At 46.2% G+C, this 18,325-nt stretch overlaps 2 protein-coding genes across 4 annotated transcripts in view; one reads left to right on the forward strand and one right to left on the reverse strand.

Annotated features, from left to right (window-relative positions):
* Positions 1-18,325, reverse strand: part of LOC122406827 (TIP41-like protein) — a 45,139-nt gene that overhangs the window by 15,824 nt on the left and 10,990 nt on the right. The gene's annotated exons all lie outside the window — the stretch shown is intronic.
* Positions 1-18,325, forward strand: part of Gprk2 (G protein-coupled receptor kinase 2) — a 38,645-nt gene that overhangs the window by 11,508 nt on the left and 8,812 nt on the right. For all 3 annotated transcript variants that reach the window (XM_043412570.1, XM_043412568.1, XM_043412569.1), the window contains exons 3-4: positions 12,212-12,307; positions 16,571-16,928. In XM_043412570.1, the coding sequence (XP_043268505.1) occupies positions 12,212-12,307; positions 16,571-16,928 (454 nt within the window). The remainder of the gene's footprint in view (positions 1-12,211; positions 12,308-16,570; positions 16,929-18,325) is intronic.

The following is an 18,325-nucleotide window of genomic DNA, read 5'->3' on the forward strand; positions in this document are numbered from 1 at the left end:
TTTCTATATCTTCGTTATCGTCAGTTTCAATCTTAGCTCGGGGTACTTTTAAAATAATCAAAACACTTTCTCTCTTTCCAGAAATTTTTCATATTTTTAGAAAAATTTAGGAAAACGAATAAATGTTCTTCGAACATTTATTTTTTTCATATTTTTTTACAATTGATTTTTTTTCTCAACTTTCGTGGGGGTTTTTTCAAAATTTATTTTTTTCTCTCTTTTTATATATTTACGCCGCCGAAGTTTGCAACTTTCGAGTCCAACGGTACGAACGAAAATAAGATTTTTAATTCATCGATTTTTGACTTCACATCGATGCAGGTTGAGAAACTACGAATTGGAAATTCGGCAGGGAACGAAATTGAAAAAACAAGTATATTTGTGTTACGACGAGTTTCTGCCAGAGACTCTTTACCGGAGCGATAACGTTGCCAATTGTTTTCGAAAATTTTCAAAATTTGTTTCTTTAACCCTCTCAGACCGAGACCTATTTCGCGTTGACGGAAAATGATTCCCTTCATAATTTTATCTCAAAATACTTTCTAGTTTCCGAATCCACTGTGACATGTCGGTTTTTTTGTTGGGAAATATGAATTTTCGAATGTTCGCTGCGCGCAGCACCAGGTCCTTGGGGAGCAAAATCAGGAAAATTTACGAATTAATCTAGCACCGAATACCTTAAATAAATCATATTAGCTTCCCTTTGAAAAGAAATAACGATTGGAGTACGAAAAAAAATTTTATACCCACTTTTCTTTTGCGATAACTAAAGCACCTTTTCACACAACGCCAACTCAACATGAAACGCCGACTTCATATTGATATTTCGACGAGTTAAAGCAGTTTATCTCTTGGTTTAGGAGTATCTAAAGTGCAATCTAACCTTGCTTCATGGAAATAGGCAGTTAGAACCCCGACCTTACTGACCGATGCAGTTTTATTGGGCCTGGAAGCGCGTGTTGCGTAGAAGCAACATACGGTCCGAGAGGGTTAATAATTAATTAACTACAGCACTTCGGAGAATATTATAAGTTGACATTTTTAAAATTGTTTTATTTTCTTTCGATTGCAACCTCTTCGAACTCTGTAGCTCAACGCGTTGAAGAAATATTAATTATTTATTCTTTAATTGCATCAAAAAATGGGTCGGGTTTTCGCACACATTTTTCATGTTTATTTGTTTTTTATTTAGTGACAAATCTGGCGCCATAATACATTTTATATGCCTAAATATTTTTTTTGAAAAATTACTGGAATTATCGGATGGTTTTTTTAGATCGTTTCGTTGGACTCGAACGTTGCAAACCTCAGCGACATAACTTTTTCGGAAAAATTGCGATATTCGACTGTTTTTTGGTCGTGACATTCGTCCTACTAGCGAACAGTGACTGATCCCTTTTTTTTATATCCTGAATTTTGACGGAGTCGAATTCAAAGCCTCGACGTCGCTTCTCAGTGCGTGGAACCCTGCGATTGTGCCGAAGAGCGCCAGGGAAAATCGTGGACGTACTTTTTTGTTGTTTTTCGATTCTCGCACGAAAATGCCGTTGAAAATACTTGAATTTCCTTGTGACAATATTTCACTTCATTTCCGGGATCATTTTTTCTGCACATTCGCGCGAATACTGAAAACTCCGGCGACTCTATCTTCGGCGCGTGTTTGTAATAAACCGCGGATTCCGCAGGCACGAATTTCGGCGCTTCACCGCCCCCCGCTTTCCGCTTGCTGCTCGTGTCTCTGAAAAACGCTTTCGAACGGGCTCAATTTCGGTCTCGGTGCGGTAAAACGAGTCTTAGGACGAGTACTTTTGGTCGAGATCGACGCCAGCAGAGGCAGCAGAAATATATTATTCAAGGCGAAGCACTTGCGATGAAAAATGATTGGAGAGCGGCACGTCGAGGCCCCCCCGGAAACAGCTGAAAACACATTCGATTTTCACTCGGAATTTTCATAAATTATGACGCTGAAGTTTCCAACGTTGGAGTCCAACGAAATGATGGAATAAAACCCTCCAATAATTCCAGTAATTCTCCTATTTTGTTCCCTCACAAATTTGCGATTCGTAGTTTCTCAAGCTGCACCAACGATTCGTGAAATAAAAAATTGGGTCGTTCATTTCGTTGGACTCCAACGTTGGAAACTTCAGCGTCGTCATAAATTTCAAAACCGCGAGCATACTTTTCTCATTTATTCATAGCTTCGAGACGTCAAAAAAGTCTGTTTATTTACGAAAGCCCAAAACCGAAAGCACACTTCGGGATTAATTTCCATCGAATCGAGCACTCTTCAGCAGGATTTTACGCCCGCGGTGCTTCCGGGCGAGGGTAAACGAGTCGCAAACCGCGAGGAAAAGGCTCGTGTCGACGCTGAAAAAGTGTTGAACGAAACTCCTTTCGTGGAGCACATGATGGTGCGTTGCTCAAATACTGCCGTTTATCTGATAGGAAAACGCATTGAAATTGGTAAATTATACAGCGAGGTACTAATCCGTGATTGTAGCGAGAATTTGTTATTCTCGAGGGAGCGAAACGCGGCTCAGTTCCTTCGCGAACCGCCGCACGTAGCGGTGCCCCACTTTCGGTGTTTCGGAGGATCGGTCCTCCCCGAGTTTCAATTCTCCATCGACGAAACGTCACCCCCCCGGAATTGGAATTCGGAAGATCGCTCGATACCGAGCAAACGCTCGGCGGAGTCGCGCACGCGATTCGTGAGGGTCCTCGGAGCCGTTAATTTCGCGCGGCTCGAACGACGCTGAAGTTTCCAACGTCGGAGTCCAACGAAGTGAACGAAAAAAACGTTTGTAATTCACCAATTTTTTGTTTCGCGAATCGTTGGTGCAGCTTGAAAAACTACGAATCGCAAATTCGGCAGGGAACAAAATAGGAGAATTACTGGAATTATTGAAGAGTTTTTTCCATCATTTCGTTGGACTTCAACGTTGGAAACTTCAGCGTCATCGGCTCGAGGCGACGTCCAGGCCCGCTCGTCCTCCAATCATTTTTCCTTGTTCCTTTCAGAGCGCTTATAAATAAGCGAGGATCCGATGCTCCCGATTTCCCGGAGCGCTTCCGAGCTCCAAGATTTTCGACGAGCACTCTCGTCGCGTGGCGCGAACGCCGTGTTCTCAAGCTCGAGATAATAATCCGTACGAGAGCGACCCCGCGCCGCGCCGCGCCCGCGACTCGCTGTGTCAACGCGAATAGATTATAGCACAGTGCAGAAAAGTGAGGGAAACTCGCCTCGGAGAATCCCGAGGAAAAAACGACCCCGGCCCCCCCCCCTCCCCACTTCCTCGCGGACACTCTTTAATGAGCAACTTTTTCTCTCGCCTCTTCCTCCCCCTCTTTTGAAGCGGCTTCGCACACGCTCACTTTTTAACTCGTTTTTATCTCCGACTCTCTCACGTTCCTAAGGAATCTCCTCCAGCGGAGAATCTCTCGGCGTTATCTACTCGCTTCGCGTAACATTCTTATCGGCGCCCGCAGCTCGTCTCGTGGCCGCACACACGTTCACGCATTTTTATCCGTATTCTCGTGCGCCTCCGCGTCCCAATTGGTAGCGCACTCGCTACCACGAATTCAAGTTTCAAATTCGGGAGGGAACGCAATTGGAGATTAACTGGAATTGGAGAGTTTTTTAACGTCATTTCGTTGGAGGTTGCAAAGTTAGCGCCACGGTCGAACGAAATTGAGGAAAATGAGATTTGTAATGGAGCGATTTTCGGTTTCACCGATGCGGACGACTAATTGCAAATTAAGCAGGTTACAGAATTGGACAATTGCAGGAACCGCTGGGGAGCTTTTCAGATCATTTCGTTGGACTCGAAGCGGTTGCAGCCACGAATACTCTCGACCGAAGTTTCAGAGCCCGAGTTACTCGAGCCAATGTGACGTTGATCGGTTCGCGGAACGGGATTACGAAGCAGACGAAATTCCTCTCGCTCCAGCTTTTTTCCTAATTTATACGATTCTTCGTCGCCTCGTACGGCGTTATGAGAACGCTCGTTTCGTTCCTTCGCTTTTCCAGACTCCGGAACGAGCGCCGAGTCCGCCAGGGAACTGCGGTGAACGAAAACATTTTTCTCCCCGGAAGCAAATCCGTTTTGTCCGACGAACATCTCGTCGCTCCAACTTTTTTGAGTGGCGTTTTCAATTTATGCAACTAAATCGTGCACGTTTCGACGCAGCGAGGAACCTGCGACCGAGTCACCGAAGCCAAGCGATTCAGCTCGATGCACTCGCACGCAAACTTTTCAATTGCTTCCGTAAACATCTGTTTCGATGCGAATTTTCGAACGGATTGAACCGGAACCGCTCGCCTGGGACAACGAATTCCCTCATTTCGATGACGTTCGTTAAATTAACGCGAATTTGTTTAGCTGCAGCGAAGCTTTGTTCGTTCGACCACCGCACCTTGCTCCCAGCTTCCCCAATCATTTGTTTTTTCCCCCTCAAATATTTAGTTTCCACTTTCGAATTGAAAGTTTGTTCCGTTCATTGTTTCGTGCCCGGCGCAACTTTGGCATCGGGAAGCATCGAAAGGCCTCGAGTCTCAACGAAATGATGTGAAAAAGCTTCCAATTTCGTTCCCCGACGAATCCTCAATTCGTAGTTTTCGCTCCTCCCCTTGGACTGGGACGTCGGAAACTTCAGGGTCGCTGAAAACGCGAGGTGCCATCTCGCTTCGCACTCTTTTTCCTCGTCCCGCACATTAGAATCGCGACGCGCAGCTGCGTCATTGTTCTCTCTCGGCTCGACTCGACACTCGTTTATAAACGGGGCTCTCGAGTCGCTCGAACGTTTGGAGGCATGCGAGTAGCAGGTACGCAGAGAAAATGTTTAACGAGGGGGGGTTACGCGTCGATGCTGCACGCGGAAGTTGGAAAGAGTGTCAGCAGCTCGGAGTTGCGACGCCATAGATATAATCTGCCGCTGCGACGATCAATATTGCGCGTTTAATCGCTCTAATTGAAGTGCTACGATTCCGGAGATCTGCTGCAGACCGAGTCGGCTCGAGGAAAGCGCTGGGAACGATCGTCGGGTCGGGAGGGCGGGAATTTGTCGGAAATAGTTTGTCGACGACGCAAGGCGATTATTCGGTGAGCGAGGAGGCGGATTGGAGGTCGCGTGCGGGGCTTTTTCCCCATTTTCCGCGGTTTCGAGCGAAAGAGAGTCAATCGACGCGAGCCCCGGTTTAACGACCCCCCGCTGATTCGGCAGCGATGACGCGCTTGCGAATGAACAAACAACGATTTTCGTCGCGGCGCTGGAGTTCGGCATTGCGCGTTGGTTCGGTTTGGTTCCTCCGCGAGACGAATTTTGTCTCGGTAGTTATTTACGCGGGAGGAGACACTCCGGAGACGGTAAAATCGGGGGGCATACATCTCGAAAAATTGGCCGAATCCCAAACGCCTTTTTGCCTCTTGGCCGAAAGTATCATTCCGCGAATGGAGCAGGGAGAGCGGCGAGGAGGAAAAAAGAACGTTCGCGTAGCACGGCTCTGGACAATATTGCTCGATGTGTATACGTCGCTGGTACTCATTTTTTTGCCCCGTGCGTCTATAGTCTGGCGCCTGGAGCGGGATAAAATTCAATTCACCCGGATACCCACGACCTCGCTCACGCCCGCGAGATACAGCGGCGCGCGCGCGCGCCTTTTATCGTGAGCGTTGTCTCGTGCGTGCTCGTCTTGTCGCACGGGACGACGACCACGACGGAGCGGAGAAAAAGGCGTTTTTTCTTCTCTCTCTCTCTCTCTCTCTCGCCTCGTTTCTCTTTGGCCCGGAGGTTTTCGACCTCCGATCCACGAGATTCTCCCAAGAATCTATCTCCGATGTTGTAAATTTCCGAGTTTCTCAGCGCGCCTCAACCCAAAAGAATTTCTCCCTCTCGAGCGCTTACGTAATGCTTTTTTATCCTCGCAACGTATCCCACTGGAATCTTCCTCCCGAGCCTCTTCTCCGAGATGAGAATTCACCGGGGAGCTGAAGGGTGAGAAAAATTATACGAAATTACGGGGAAAAAAGGTTGATCGCGATCCCGCTCGAGCTCCCGATCAAATTTCGTCCCTGCGGGAGCATAAACCTAGAGGCTGCGCGGAAAACTGAGCGAGAGCCTCGGAATCGGGGGCTCTTGAAGCTTTTGTCGAACGTCGCTTACTCTCGCGGCCTTTCCAATTTTCTTTCCACGAACGTAAATTCCCAACGAGATTTTTCCTGCGTCTATGTGCACCTCAATACTAATTTCTCTCATATCGCTACTTTTACTCGTACTCGTTTCACGCCCTCGCCGAACAATCTTACTCTCTGATTCCAACTCCTGCGAACTTTGCCAATCTTCTCCATTGCACAGGGGCTGACGCGAGTCTAGCGCCCGGGAAAACCGGCCTCGTTTAACGATTTCTAATGAGAACACCGTTGACGGAGCATTCCATTTGTTCGACTTCATTCGGCGCACTTTCAATATACGCCAACAAATCTATCAACATTTTTTTCAGCCACGACCGAGCTGTTTATTAAGCTAGTTCGTGCACGAAACGATTTTACTAAAAATGTCTTGAAATTTACACAGAGTTTAAATTCGTAGTCGACTGACACGCGTCTCAAATTTTAAAGGGTTCGTCTTATTGGTTATTTAGACAGATGTGCTTAAAAATTAAGAAAAATACACAGCACTATAGGGACTACGTAAAAAATTGTTTATCTTTCCATACAACGAATGAAAGCTTCTTACGAAGTTTGTGAAAAACGTACACAATAGCAATAAAGTATATAACGAAGGTCTGAGAAAAAATTCGAGACGATTGTCTTACTGGTAATAAAAATGTATTACGTTAAAGATTGAAGGAAATTGGTAACGAGCAATCGTATAACCTCGCATTTGCTTACTTCGACATTTCGTTTCTTCTTGGCTTGGCCCATTCCTGTCATAGCCTTCTGTCTTTTTATTAAGGTAACTCCTGTGCTGCATGCTAGTCAAATGAGTGCTAAATTTTCAAAACGCTTTTAGACCAATTTTAACGTACCGATTAAATGTATCGTTAGTGGATTTGTATTACAACATATCTCATTAAGGTGTAAAAATATTAAAAACGCTAGTTTTCCAAAAGCATCAACCGATAAATGCAAATTTCCACGCTGACACATTTTCACTGGTATTTTTCAAAGAATTATCTGCGTTTTATCATCGATTTTGTTGCAACAAGTCTCATTTTGTTCGTCAACCGGTCCTCTGTGAATCCACCATGTAGTTGTTTTTTTAACTCGATCGTTTCACTGTTGCTGATAATTGTTCATTAAGTGAAAAATTTTTTCATTCGTAATTTCTGAAGGAATGAGTTCAAAGGGAAATCTACGTGGCGAATTCGTAGAGGATCGGTTGAGGAACAAAACGAGACTTGGTGCAATAAAATCGGTTAAAAAATGCAGATGATTCTTTGAAAAATACCTGTGAAAATGTGTCATCATGGAAATTTGCATCTATCAGCTGATAGTTTTGCAAAACTATCATTTTATATATTTTTTCACGTTAATAAGATATGCTTGAATACATGTCTAAAAGCGTTTTGAAAATTTAGCACTCAATTGACTAGCATGCAGTTACAGGAGTTACAGGAGTATTTTAGCCAGGGACGAATGATGGATGGTCGATTAATTAACGGCTTGCAATTTCGTTTGCCAGAGGATAGAATTTATTTACAATTTCGAAATAATGGCACTGACATTAATTTAGAGTTATAATATCTTTAATTAGGGAGTAAAAATCGACCCAATTTAGACGTTCACAAAATACGATCCTTCGGGCGTGATCTACCTTGAAATCGCATCTTTCGAGTTGCTTGAAAAAATTCATTTCCACGAATGTTGCTCCGGGAATGTGACGAAATTGTTACGAAAAACGGTCATAAGGAAGGGTGGATTGGACGGAATCGTGAAAAACAAGTCGATCGATTAATTACCGAGTGTCATTCATCCTCCCAAGCTCACCTCGAATTTAGGAAATGGAAATTTCCCATCACGCTGCGACCGACTACAAAGAAGCTCTGTCGATTTACGGGAAACGATTGCAAAGATTGCTCGACGGAGTTGAGCTGCAAGCGGCGTCGAAAAATGGCGCTTTCCGCCTCCGTTTTTCTCGCACTCACACCGACGAGATTCGCCCCGTATAAAACAAGTTTCCAATGAAAAAGTGAATTCAAAGTAAAAATCAGTCCCGCGATACCGCAGACGACAAAAACGCTCAGAAAAACAGAGCGGCAAATAAGTTTGGAGGAAAAACGATCCGTCAAAAGGAGCACCGTATGGAACCGATCTCGTAACAAGATTCAAGTCCACGGACGTGATATATTTTTCGACACGCGTCTCGCTCCGTATGAATAATTATTGATTGGAGCCCGAGAGGTGAGAATTTGTTCAGGTGAACGAACAAGATTGAATACGAGGATCGCTCAATTTTAGTCTCTTTTCTCGGTGTCACCAGAATTTCGAGGAGACGTCCGCAGCTCGAGCAGCAGGCTCGCACTCAACATCGAGCATCGAATGTCATCGAGAGAGAGAGTGCGCGAGGAGCTTTCGACGTTTGTGTATACAGAAAAGGGGCCGCCCCCCCGTTCGCGAGGCTTTGATGAAATTACATAACTAACCGACACCACCGGCGTCGCGTTCGTTCGCACGTAGCTCGTTAAATAAACGCGCGCGGTGCTTATATATACCGCGGCGTCTATCCATAACGAGGTCGCTGTGCGCCTTCCGCTGTATATGCCATTACAATGTTTATTGCGATATCGTAACGGTACAGCACTAGTATTCAGGCCCCGATGACGTTCTTCCAGCCCCGCGTCTCTCCCTCCCCCTCCCTGTTTTTCTACATCGCGCCTCTCGCGCTACATACTTCTACGTCATCGCGTGTGCTCGCGCGTTTCTATTTGCCTCTGCGTATAACCACTCGATGCGATTCAATTTCAACACACATTTTTCTCCTCCTTTATTCCCTCCGAGGCTCCCTGCCTCTCCTCGATACTTAACCGCGCGATGAAAAATCCAAAAACGTCTTGCGGCTTTTGACTTACTCGGACTCCCTTAACCCTCTCAGACCGAGACCTATTTCGCGTTGACGGAAAATCATTCCCTTTATAAATTTTTCTCAAAATACTTTCTAGTTTCCGAATCCATTGTGACATTTCGATTTTTTTGTTGGGAAATATGAATTTTTGAATGTTCGCTGCGCGCAGCACCAGGTCCTTGGGGAGCAAAATCAGGAAAATTTACGAATTAATCTAGCACCGAATACCTTAAATACATCATATTAGCTTCCCTTTGAAAGGAAATAACGTTTGGAGTACGAAAAAAAATTTTATACCCACTTTTCTTTTGCGATAACTAAAGCACCTTTTCACACAACGCCAACTCAACATGAAACGCCGACTTTATATTGATATTTCGACGAGTTAAAGCAGTTTATCTCTTGGTTTAGGAGTATCTAAAGTGCAATCTAACCTTGCTTCGTGGAAATAGGCAGTTAGAACCCCGACCTTACTGACCGATGCAGTTTCATTGGGCCTGGAAGCGCGTGTTGCGTAGAAGCAACATACGCTCCGAGAGGGTTAAAACGCGGGCTCTTGACACGTGTCAAACTCTCCCGGGCGTACTCACCGTTTTTACACGCATTTTTGCCCAATGGAACGAGGCCTACGAGCGCTATTTTTCACGTTGTTTCTGCGGCTGTTCGATCCAAAAACCTCGAAATGATCGTTTGTCAGTGTCTTTGTCCAGACTCCAAAAAAATAGACTGTTTTAATGATACTTTATCAATATTTTGAGGAGACTCCTCAGGCGAACGATCCGGGGACCGAGAAATCGTGGGACTCGATTTTTCAGTGCGAACTTGAAAACTCTAGTCGTTAAGGCAGTTCACGCGGATCTAATGGGACATCGAATTCCTATTTTAAGAGTTGAAATTTGAAAATATTCTAGAAATATACAGCGTGCATTCATTCCCCGAATTATTGTAGGATCCAGTTGTCGAAAAAACAATTAACGAAAATCACATTTTTTAAGGGTTATACACCTGGCAGGCAGACTTCCTCTGCGAGGATTTGGATTTCATGGAATAGGACCCTTCCAACTTTAAGGAGGGTGGATCGCGACGATACAATCTTGCCATGCTAAATTATGTTAAAAATATTAAGAATTTCAAAACGATAAGAATTTCATAAAATTTGGTCAATGCATTCTTTCAAAATATATAAGACAATATACATTTTTTTAGATTTTTCTACCACACAGCTCTCGAGTAATTGAACACTCAAAAGTTCACGTGTATAAGCGTAGAGTTTACATATATACAGTCGTACATCTCGTGCATAAAAACTTCGATTTACGCTCAATTATGCGATAACCATGTGGTAAAAAAATTGAAAAAAAATCGTATTTGTATACTCGATGCCAAAGAATGTTATTGCCAAATTTTATCAAATTCCGATTATTTTTATTTCGTGATCCACCCACCTTAAAGAGCCAGAAACCAAAATAAGGAAATAGGGGAGACCGGGGCAAAACGGGATACCTAAGGAAATATTGAATTTTTCAGAAGTTTGGGAAGCTCTGCCTATTTTTTACTCACAAAAACTAAGAAATGTACTGGGATTCTTTTCAATTTAAAAAAAAAAAAAAAAAATTCCGAGTCAAAACGGGGTTACTCCTCAAAAACTCATGAAATTTTTTTTTACTATGATTTTAATTCAATGCACCTCGGATGCATTTTGCACCCGTAACGGAGAGCTTCCGTTGAAGGCGATCTCAGCACTTACAATGCTCTATGACGCTGAAGTTTCCAACGTTGGAGTCCAACGAAATGATCGAAAAAAACTCTCCAATAATTCCAGTAATTCTCCTATTTTGTTCCCTGCCAAATTTGCGATTCGTAGTTTTTCAAGCTGCACCAATGATTCGTGAAATAAAAAATTGGTGAATTACAAACGTTTGTTTCGTTCATTTCGTTGGACTCCAACGTTGCAAACTTCAGCGTCGTCAATGCTCTAACGTATACGTCGAACGCACCCTCTGTAATTCAATTAAAAATTAATGATATGGATAATAACGAAGATTGCCAATGTTTATTTTGTAAAAATTTGTATTCTTTGTCCACTGAATCATGGATTCAGTGCCAAAATTGTGCAGAGTGGGCACATGATTCGTGTGCAGGTGTAACCAGACATGATGGTCCGCAAACATTATCTGCGATTACTGTCGTAAAGAGTAATCCGCGAGGCAGTAATCGCAGATATAAAAATACTTTTTGTATATATGTGCAAAAACGTTTTCACTTTGGAAGTGATGTAAAAAAAAGAGAATTCGAAAAAAATATGTTTCATGTTCCTTTCGGACAAGTATAAAAATTGAAAAGAAAAAGACAAAAAAAATTTTCCTCATTTTTCGGGTATCCCGTTTTGCCCCGGTCTCCCCTATAATGTTTTTGAGGATATGCATACGCAAGTAAATAGAAAATGGCTGTTGTCACATTTTGCTTGACGATTTGACTACGAAAGTATTTTAACCTCTGTAATTGTATTAAAAATTGATCAATCTCAACAAACAATTAAGTTACACATTATTTTAATAATTCCGAGAATAAATTTCAATCGTTTCTTTGATCATGAAAAGTGCAAAAAAGTTCAGTAGCTTTTTTGAATCGCAAGTAACGCATCATCTTCCTTCCAGTTTGTATGAGGAATTTAGAATGTTTGAGAAAATTTCTTTTCAATTCTTCATTAAATGTTCGAAAACCTGACCCGAAATTTCGGCAATCTATTCGTCTGCACTTTGACTTAACTGTTATTGAAAATCAGTTATTAGTAGAATATTCGGGTTCGTGAAAGCAATACCTCAAAGCATTGAATAACCGATTGACGAATCGAGCGACCGAAGATCCTTTTCCCTCGTTCATTTTTCATTCACACTTCGCTCGATTGAATGATTGTCAGACTCGTTCGCGTTCCGAGGCTCGGTTGCAGCGACAAGACTGTAGCGATATCTCGTAATAAATACGATACAATAACACTTTAATACGATTCGGTCGAGCCAGGGAGGGCGACGAGGAAATCGGAGGACGGCGAAGCGAGAGCACAGCGCGATATTCGACTCCTCAAAGTCCTCGGTAACGAGGACGCGTGTAGCAGCAGCGTTTTCTCAATCATCCTTTCGTTATGTTTCAGGCGGTGGTGACAGCAACAAGGGGAAGAGTAAAAAATGGCGGAAAATACTCCAATTCCCCCACATATCGCAATGCATAGCACTAAAAGATAAGCTCGGTGAGTAAAGCTCGTTAAAAAATTCACAAAAAATCACTTTTTTCAGGCGAATTTTACCGAAGATTTTGAATAAAGTTGACAAAGCGGGATTCGGGCTGGCAAAAGTGGATCGGGCGAGCGAGAGCAGCACGCGGGCCGACGTCGGACGCGTCCCGTCGCAGGCCCGTCGTCCGATCCCCGAGAAAGTGAAATCGTCAAAATCGACGATTACTGAAAATCGGAATTCCCGCGGAAGCCTCGAAAAACAATCGTGACCGGGGGGAAACGAAGGTTCGAACCTCTCCCCGCGAGATCGAAGCTCCTCGTCGAGGCTGCGAGTTCGCGACACGAGTGTCGCGTGCCAAAAAGTATCGACGACGAGGTTACGTCCCGGAGACGGACAAAACTGAAAGGCTTCTCCTAAACGCGTCTCTGCGTCGTTGCGTATACAAACTCGATTCAGTGCTGGGTCTCGTTATTCGCGTTATTTATTCGTTAACATGTAGGTCATCGCTCGCATTGTTGGCGTCGAGCTCGTGCCCGAGGCAGTCGATGAGTCTCGGAGCGCTGTTGTTGAAAGGAGAGAGAGAGAGGGAAATGTGCCACACGCGAGTCGAGCCTCGGCGATGTTCACTGTCAATATAATCGAGAGGAGGAAGTGTCGGAAGCTCTCGCAGGCCGCGTTATCGCGATAATATGCTACGAATTAAAGATACGAAGGCAGGCGGTCGGGCGCGCGCACGTAAAGGCAAACACATTTGTACCTATTAATAAAGAACTGCTTCTAGTTTGCGCAGCTCAACGTATGCCGTGACGCTCGTAATTGCCCTGGCGGTGTTTACCACTTAAAAAATAAGGAGGTTTGACGACACTAGGAAATACTACGACGACGCGTTCGGGCGCTGCTCTTCAAACTTGTCGTTGTATTTTTAGCCTGCTCGTGTCCGTCCCCGATATCGGAAATCGCAATTGTCTTATTTGTCTCGTATCTCTCGTGCTGCATTCGACGCGCGGACACTCCAAGTGCCCGGCGGGGAATTGTGCGGCGAAAGCGCAAGTTCGCTTGGAAAAGCTCGCGCAAAGCAGGCTGCGGGTCCCTCTTGATTTTCCTCCTCTTCTTCCTCGCCTCGCTTCTGTCGCTCTGGCGGAGATATAATCGAGCTCTCTCGCGACAGGTCGCGGAGACGAAGCTTCCTCGCGGATCGTCTGCCTCCTGCTGCTGGCGTTGAAAAGCTCTCGTGGCTCGGTTATAAACGCGCGTCTACGTACGCACCGGTGCTCAAAGGACGCCTCGATCCATCGGCGCGTGTACGCGTTCGGAGGCCCCGAGCGCGAGCTTTCATTAGCATCGGCGAGATTGAAGAAGCCGGAAGCTGAGGAAACTCGTGCGGATTTTCGAAACGCAGGCGTCTCCGTATTTCGTCTGGGAAACTGGGAAGCCTCGAATCGGGGGTTTTCCCGGGCGGAAGGAGCCTCGACGACGGTCTTCTGGCTCCCCGGGGACGACGCACGGAAAAGTGTCCGTGCTTTCGCATCTCCCAGTCTTTTGTTCCTCGGCTAATTGAATTCGTGAGGGAAAATCGAATCGCGTCGCCTCCGCGCGGTCTCCCCGCCGGAGGGGAGCCGCGACAGCGGACCTTTCATTAAATGTATTCTCGCGAGCGGCGTGCACAATCCGCGTCAATGAGATTCGCCCGATTAGCCGACCTTAATCAATAATCCATCCGACATTTGCCTCCGGGATATTACGAGGGAACTCGTAAGACGTCGGTCGGAATTAGCATGCGCCGAATATCCCCGCGCGCGCACGGGGACTCGAACCCTGTTAATATCCCTCGGGAATACGCGTCTCATTATCCCTCGTTTCCCATTTCACCGGCCCCCTCTCGCTCTCCCTCGTTTTTACCATGCACGCCTCCGGCTTCGACGGCGAGCATTGTTATTCGAATTGATAACAGCTCTTTCCGCAAGCCCCGAGCTCGACCGAGATTATTTGGCGACTGTGACAAAGCGGTATGCAGATTAATCAGCGGCGGCCTGACGCTCATTGATAACTTATCGGGCTCGAGGCTCCCTCTCGTCGTTCCATTTCTCGTGCGCCGGGCAGCCCGAAACTCCGAAAATTTGTGTCGACGGTGACGAGCATTCAGGAGGCGCGACGGCTTCCGTTCGCGGCTTTCTGGATTGGCAGAAACTGACGATTTTCAACGCTCGCGACGAAGCGACGCGTGCGTTCGATTCGCGCGCAAAGAAAACGCGATCATTATGATCGCGAGATCAATGCCGCCCGGACCTCGCTCCACGTCCGCCTCTCATCTCGCCTTTTTGCTCTCCCCTCACACTCCCCCGTCGCCCCGATCGCGCAGAAACGAAACGAGCGGGAAAACGGAGACGCGAAGCACAGCAGCCCGGAAATTTCTCGAGAACGCGATTCGGGAAAAGCCTCGAGAGACGTCATTTTTTTCCCAATACTATCAATCATTCACTCTCACGAGCACCAGCGTCGACTTTGCCACCGTCCCGATCCGCTCTGGCCCTCCACTCGAGCAAATTACCGCCCCCCCCCCCCCCCCCCCCGCCCCGGCTCCGAGACGAGGAACCCACCAGCGCCAGAGAGAGAAGGAGCTTCCCCTTCGAACCTCCCAGTCAATCAAGACGCGACCCTCCGCTGACCTCGTCGAGGATTATCGAATCTTCGACAAATCCCCTCGCTTCCTCGTCCATGCCTGTGCGCCCTCGTTCCTTCTACTGTCCCCGAACACACACGAGCCTCAAACTTTTCTTGCCCTTTTCTTCAGCCGCGCGATCCTCCGGCCCGCGGAGCCAGTTATCCGTCTGCAAACGCCTCTTTTCCAATACTCGGCTTGCCTCTCATTACCGATCTTCCGCGAGAGATTTTCCGTCCCGATAGCCCCGTTCGCCGCACAAAAAATACCATCCCGAGCGAAGCGTCATCTTGACCGTCCTCGGCTCTGCGTCATCCGCTGGCACTTCCTCGAATAGCCTCTTTATTCAACGCGATCGTCGTTCGCAGCGACGGCGAACATTCCTCGTCCTCGTTCCGTTAAGCTCTTGCCTCTCGATACCGAGAGAGATCCTCGTCTCGGGCGTCTTCGGCTTTTCTCCGAAAAGCACTTTCACTGAATTTCGCTGAGTCTTTGCCCGATGCCCGATTTCGAGGACCCGGGAGCTCGAAAAATTGAGGATTTTCAGATAAACTCTACAATTCGAGGCACGCTCAAGCTCGCAATGTCTGACGAAGTGACCTGAATAAGGCCGAATTATTCCAGTAAATCTCCCGCTTTTCTTTCCCGGCGAATTTCAAATTTGAAGCTTTTCAACGCCAATGGGCCGTGAAAGCGGTGCGAACTTCAACTCCGCCAGCTTTATAGCCCGGGACCGTAGTTCCCGACTCGTTCCCAAGTCTCCGCCTGCTCGCGCATACCGCACCACACGAATCTCAACAATTTTTGATCATTTTCGAGTTGAAAAGTGAAAAGCGAGAATGCGATCAGCGGCCTCGACGACCGCGGACACGAAATTATCGCCTAATTCCGCAGTTGTTTTGGCCGCACGAATTTTTCCACGAAAATCGAAGTAGGCGCGGGAGAGCCGACCACCGAATTCCGTCAATCTCGAGCCTGGACCGATGTTCAGGCCGAGAGCGAGAAGCCCGACACCAAATATTTCGCTGCGATGGAATTACCGAGAGTTCGGCGAGTGGGCTGTGCTGCGGTTCGCCCGGGAGAGCGCATCCCGCGGTCAGAGCCAAAGTGCACTCGTCAATGGGGAAAGAGGAGCGATCCTCGGGACGAAAATAATGATTGGAAAGTTGCCCTTTCGAAGCGCACCCGCGCGGGGAAGCCCATGCGACTAAAGTTCATTATCGGAAGATCCGTGAGGCTGTTTCACTCGAATTCACGCTAATAAAAGTTGGACGCACGCTCCTTTGGTCGCCAGGTTATCGAACAGTGCTCCAACAATTATGGGAGCGACGCTGTTGGGGTGATAATGGGGCATGAAATTCAATTAATCTCGGGCAGTTTAACGACCTTGCGGAATCCTCGGGAAGCAAAGTCCCGGGGTCACTTTGCTCGGGATGTTTGTCACGAATTTTCGTGCGCGGAGACAGACGAGAAAGGCCGACGACCAATGAAAAATAACGTGGAGGAAAGTTTGTAGGGAAGCTCTTGAATTTTGGAGCGCAAACGTTTGTTGTTTTCAGTGAAATTTCCCCGGCTCTGAGCCACTTGCTAACTTCTGTTTCAACTTGTTTTTTTCCAGACATAAGTTACAACTATGTGGTCGATCAACAACCGATCGGTCGACTCCTCTTCCGGCAGTTCTGCCAGGACAAGCATCAATCGTTTCATCGTTACATACTCTTCCTGGATGCCCTGGGAAGGTACGAGATTGAGATGGATGAGAATCGAATGGAATTGGCGAAGGATCTCTTCGAGCAGTATCTCAGGAGCAACAACTCCGAGGTCGTCGATATACTCAACGATTCCTTGATCGCCGAATGCGAGGAGCGGCTCGGCTCCGGGGGAAAAGAACTCTTCGTCGATGTATCTCAGACCGTGAAAAATTTTCTCGCTGGCGAACCCTTCTCGCTGTTCCTCAACAGCGTCTACTTCTACAGGTGAATGCGATTCGCTGTTGCACTCGAAATCACATTTTTTACGATCTCCCCAGAAATACTTTAGCCAGCAAGAAAAACGAGGTGCGAAAGTGTCGCCTTTGCTCGCTGCTCGAGTCCTCGACTCCTTGAGCCCATTTTCTTGAATTTTTTTCAACGAGAAAATAAATGTTTGTGGAAAAACTGTGAACGACATTCGTTACTGCATATGGTGATGTGCTCGTACATTTTTTTTCATCAAAAAATGCCTCAAAATGGCGCAACTCCAGCTGTATTCGAGTAGCACCTCTTTTGAGCATCACTTCCGGTGGACGTGACAACTAAAAAAGTGTTCTTGGTCCTGGACGAAGGATTTGTCAAAATTTTGATTTATAAAAAAATGCCGACAGTTTTAACAAAAAATTCATTTTTTGAGGTGCTAAATTCTCGGTTTTTCGTTACATTTTTTTTCCAATAAAATACGAAATCCTTTGTCCAGGCCTTACTCAATCCTCCTCGTTCCAGTTGCTGTTAATAAGTTGCTTAATTTTTTGAAAAATTTCAATTCAAAAGAATTTATTCAATTTTTCGAAAATTTTTGTTCGATTTTTTCTACACAATTTATTTGATTCGCTCTGCAACGATGACGATAGCGAAGATTCAAGTATTTGAACAAAATTTTTCCATTTTTCCGCCCATCGCAATTTGTTGCAATCCACTAAGATTCTCGTTCAATCTCCGCGCCCTTGCCCAGAGAGATTCTCGAATAACGTTGTGTTTTGTGAACTTTGAGCTTCGAGTAAATTTGTCGTCGCTCGAATTACTTGATTTCTCGCTCGTTAAGCATAAGTAGCTTCGCGTGTGTCTGTGTAACTTTACGAAAACAGTGAGCAGCGACAGCAGCAGCCTGTACCTCGGTATTGTGAATCGAGACAATCGCCGGTGTGTCTGAGAATTCTTTGGCGGAGTTCGAGTCGCCCGAGACACGTTGGGACTCGAGGACTCGGTTCGGTTTTCTCCATTTCTCTCGTTTTCCCAGCAGGAAGCAACGAGAGAGAGAGAGAGAGCGAGGAGGAAAAACGGTACGAAGGAGCGTTTTTCCAAGACGACAAATTGCATGGACGAGAAACGTCTCGTGAGCCGAACAAATTGTACTTTCGAGGGTGGATTCAAACTCGAGTTTGTACGAGTTCGTGTGCGCGCGCGTGACTTCCCACGTACGAGAGCTCGCGGATCCCTTTTGTTTGTGTGTCGCGCCCGACCTCCGTTTTTCTTGTCTCTCATCTCGTCGATCCTCGAAACGAGGGGGGCTTACGCCCTCCTGTAAGCATTCAAATGCGCTGCCTTGTAATCTACAGCGTCGTCCCTTCTCCGACAAAGTTTCTCTCGATTTTTAGAGAGAAAGAGATGGCAAGGAGGGA

Source organism: Venturia canescens, chromosome 2, assembly GCF_019457755.1.
Source record: "Venturia canescens isolate UGA chromosome 2, ASM1945775v1, whole genome shotgun sequence".
Taxonomy (NCBI): domain Eukaryota; kingdom Metazoa; phylum Arthropoda; class Insecta; order Hymenoptera; family Ichneumonidae; genus Venturia; species Venturia canescens.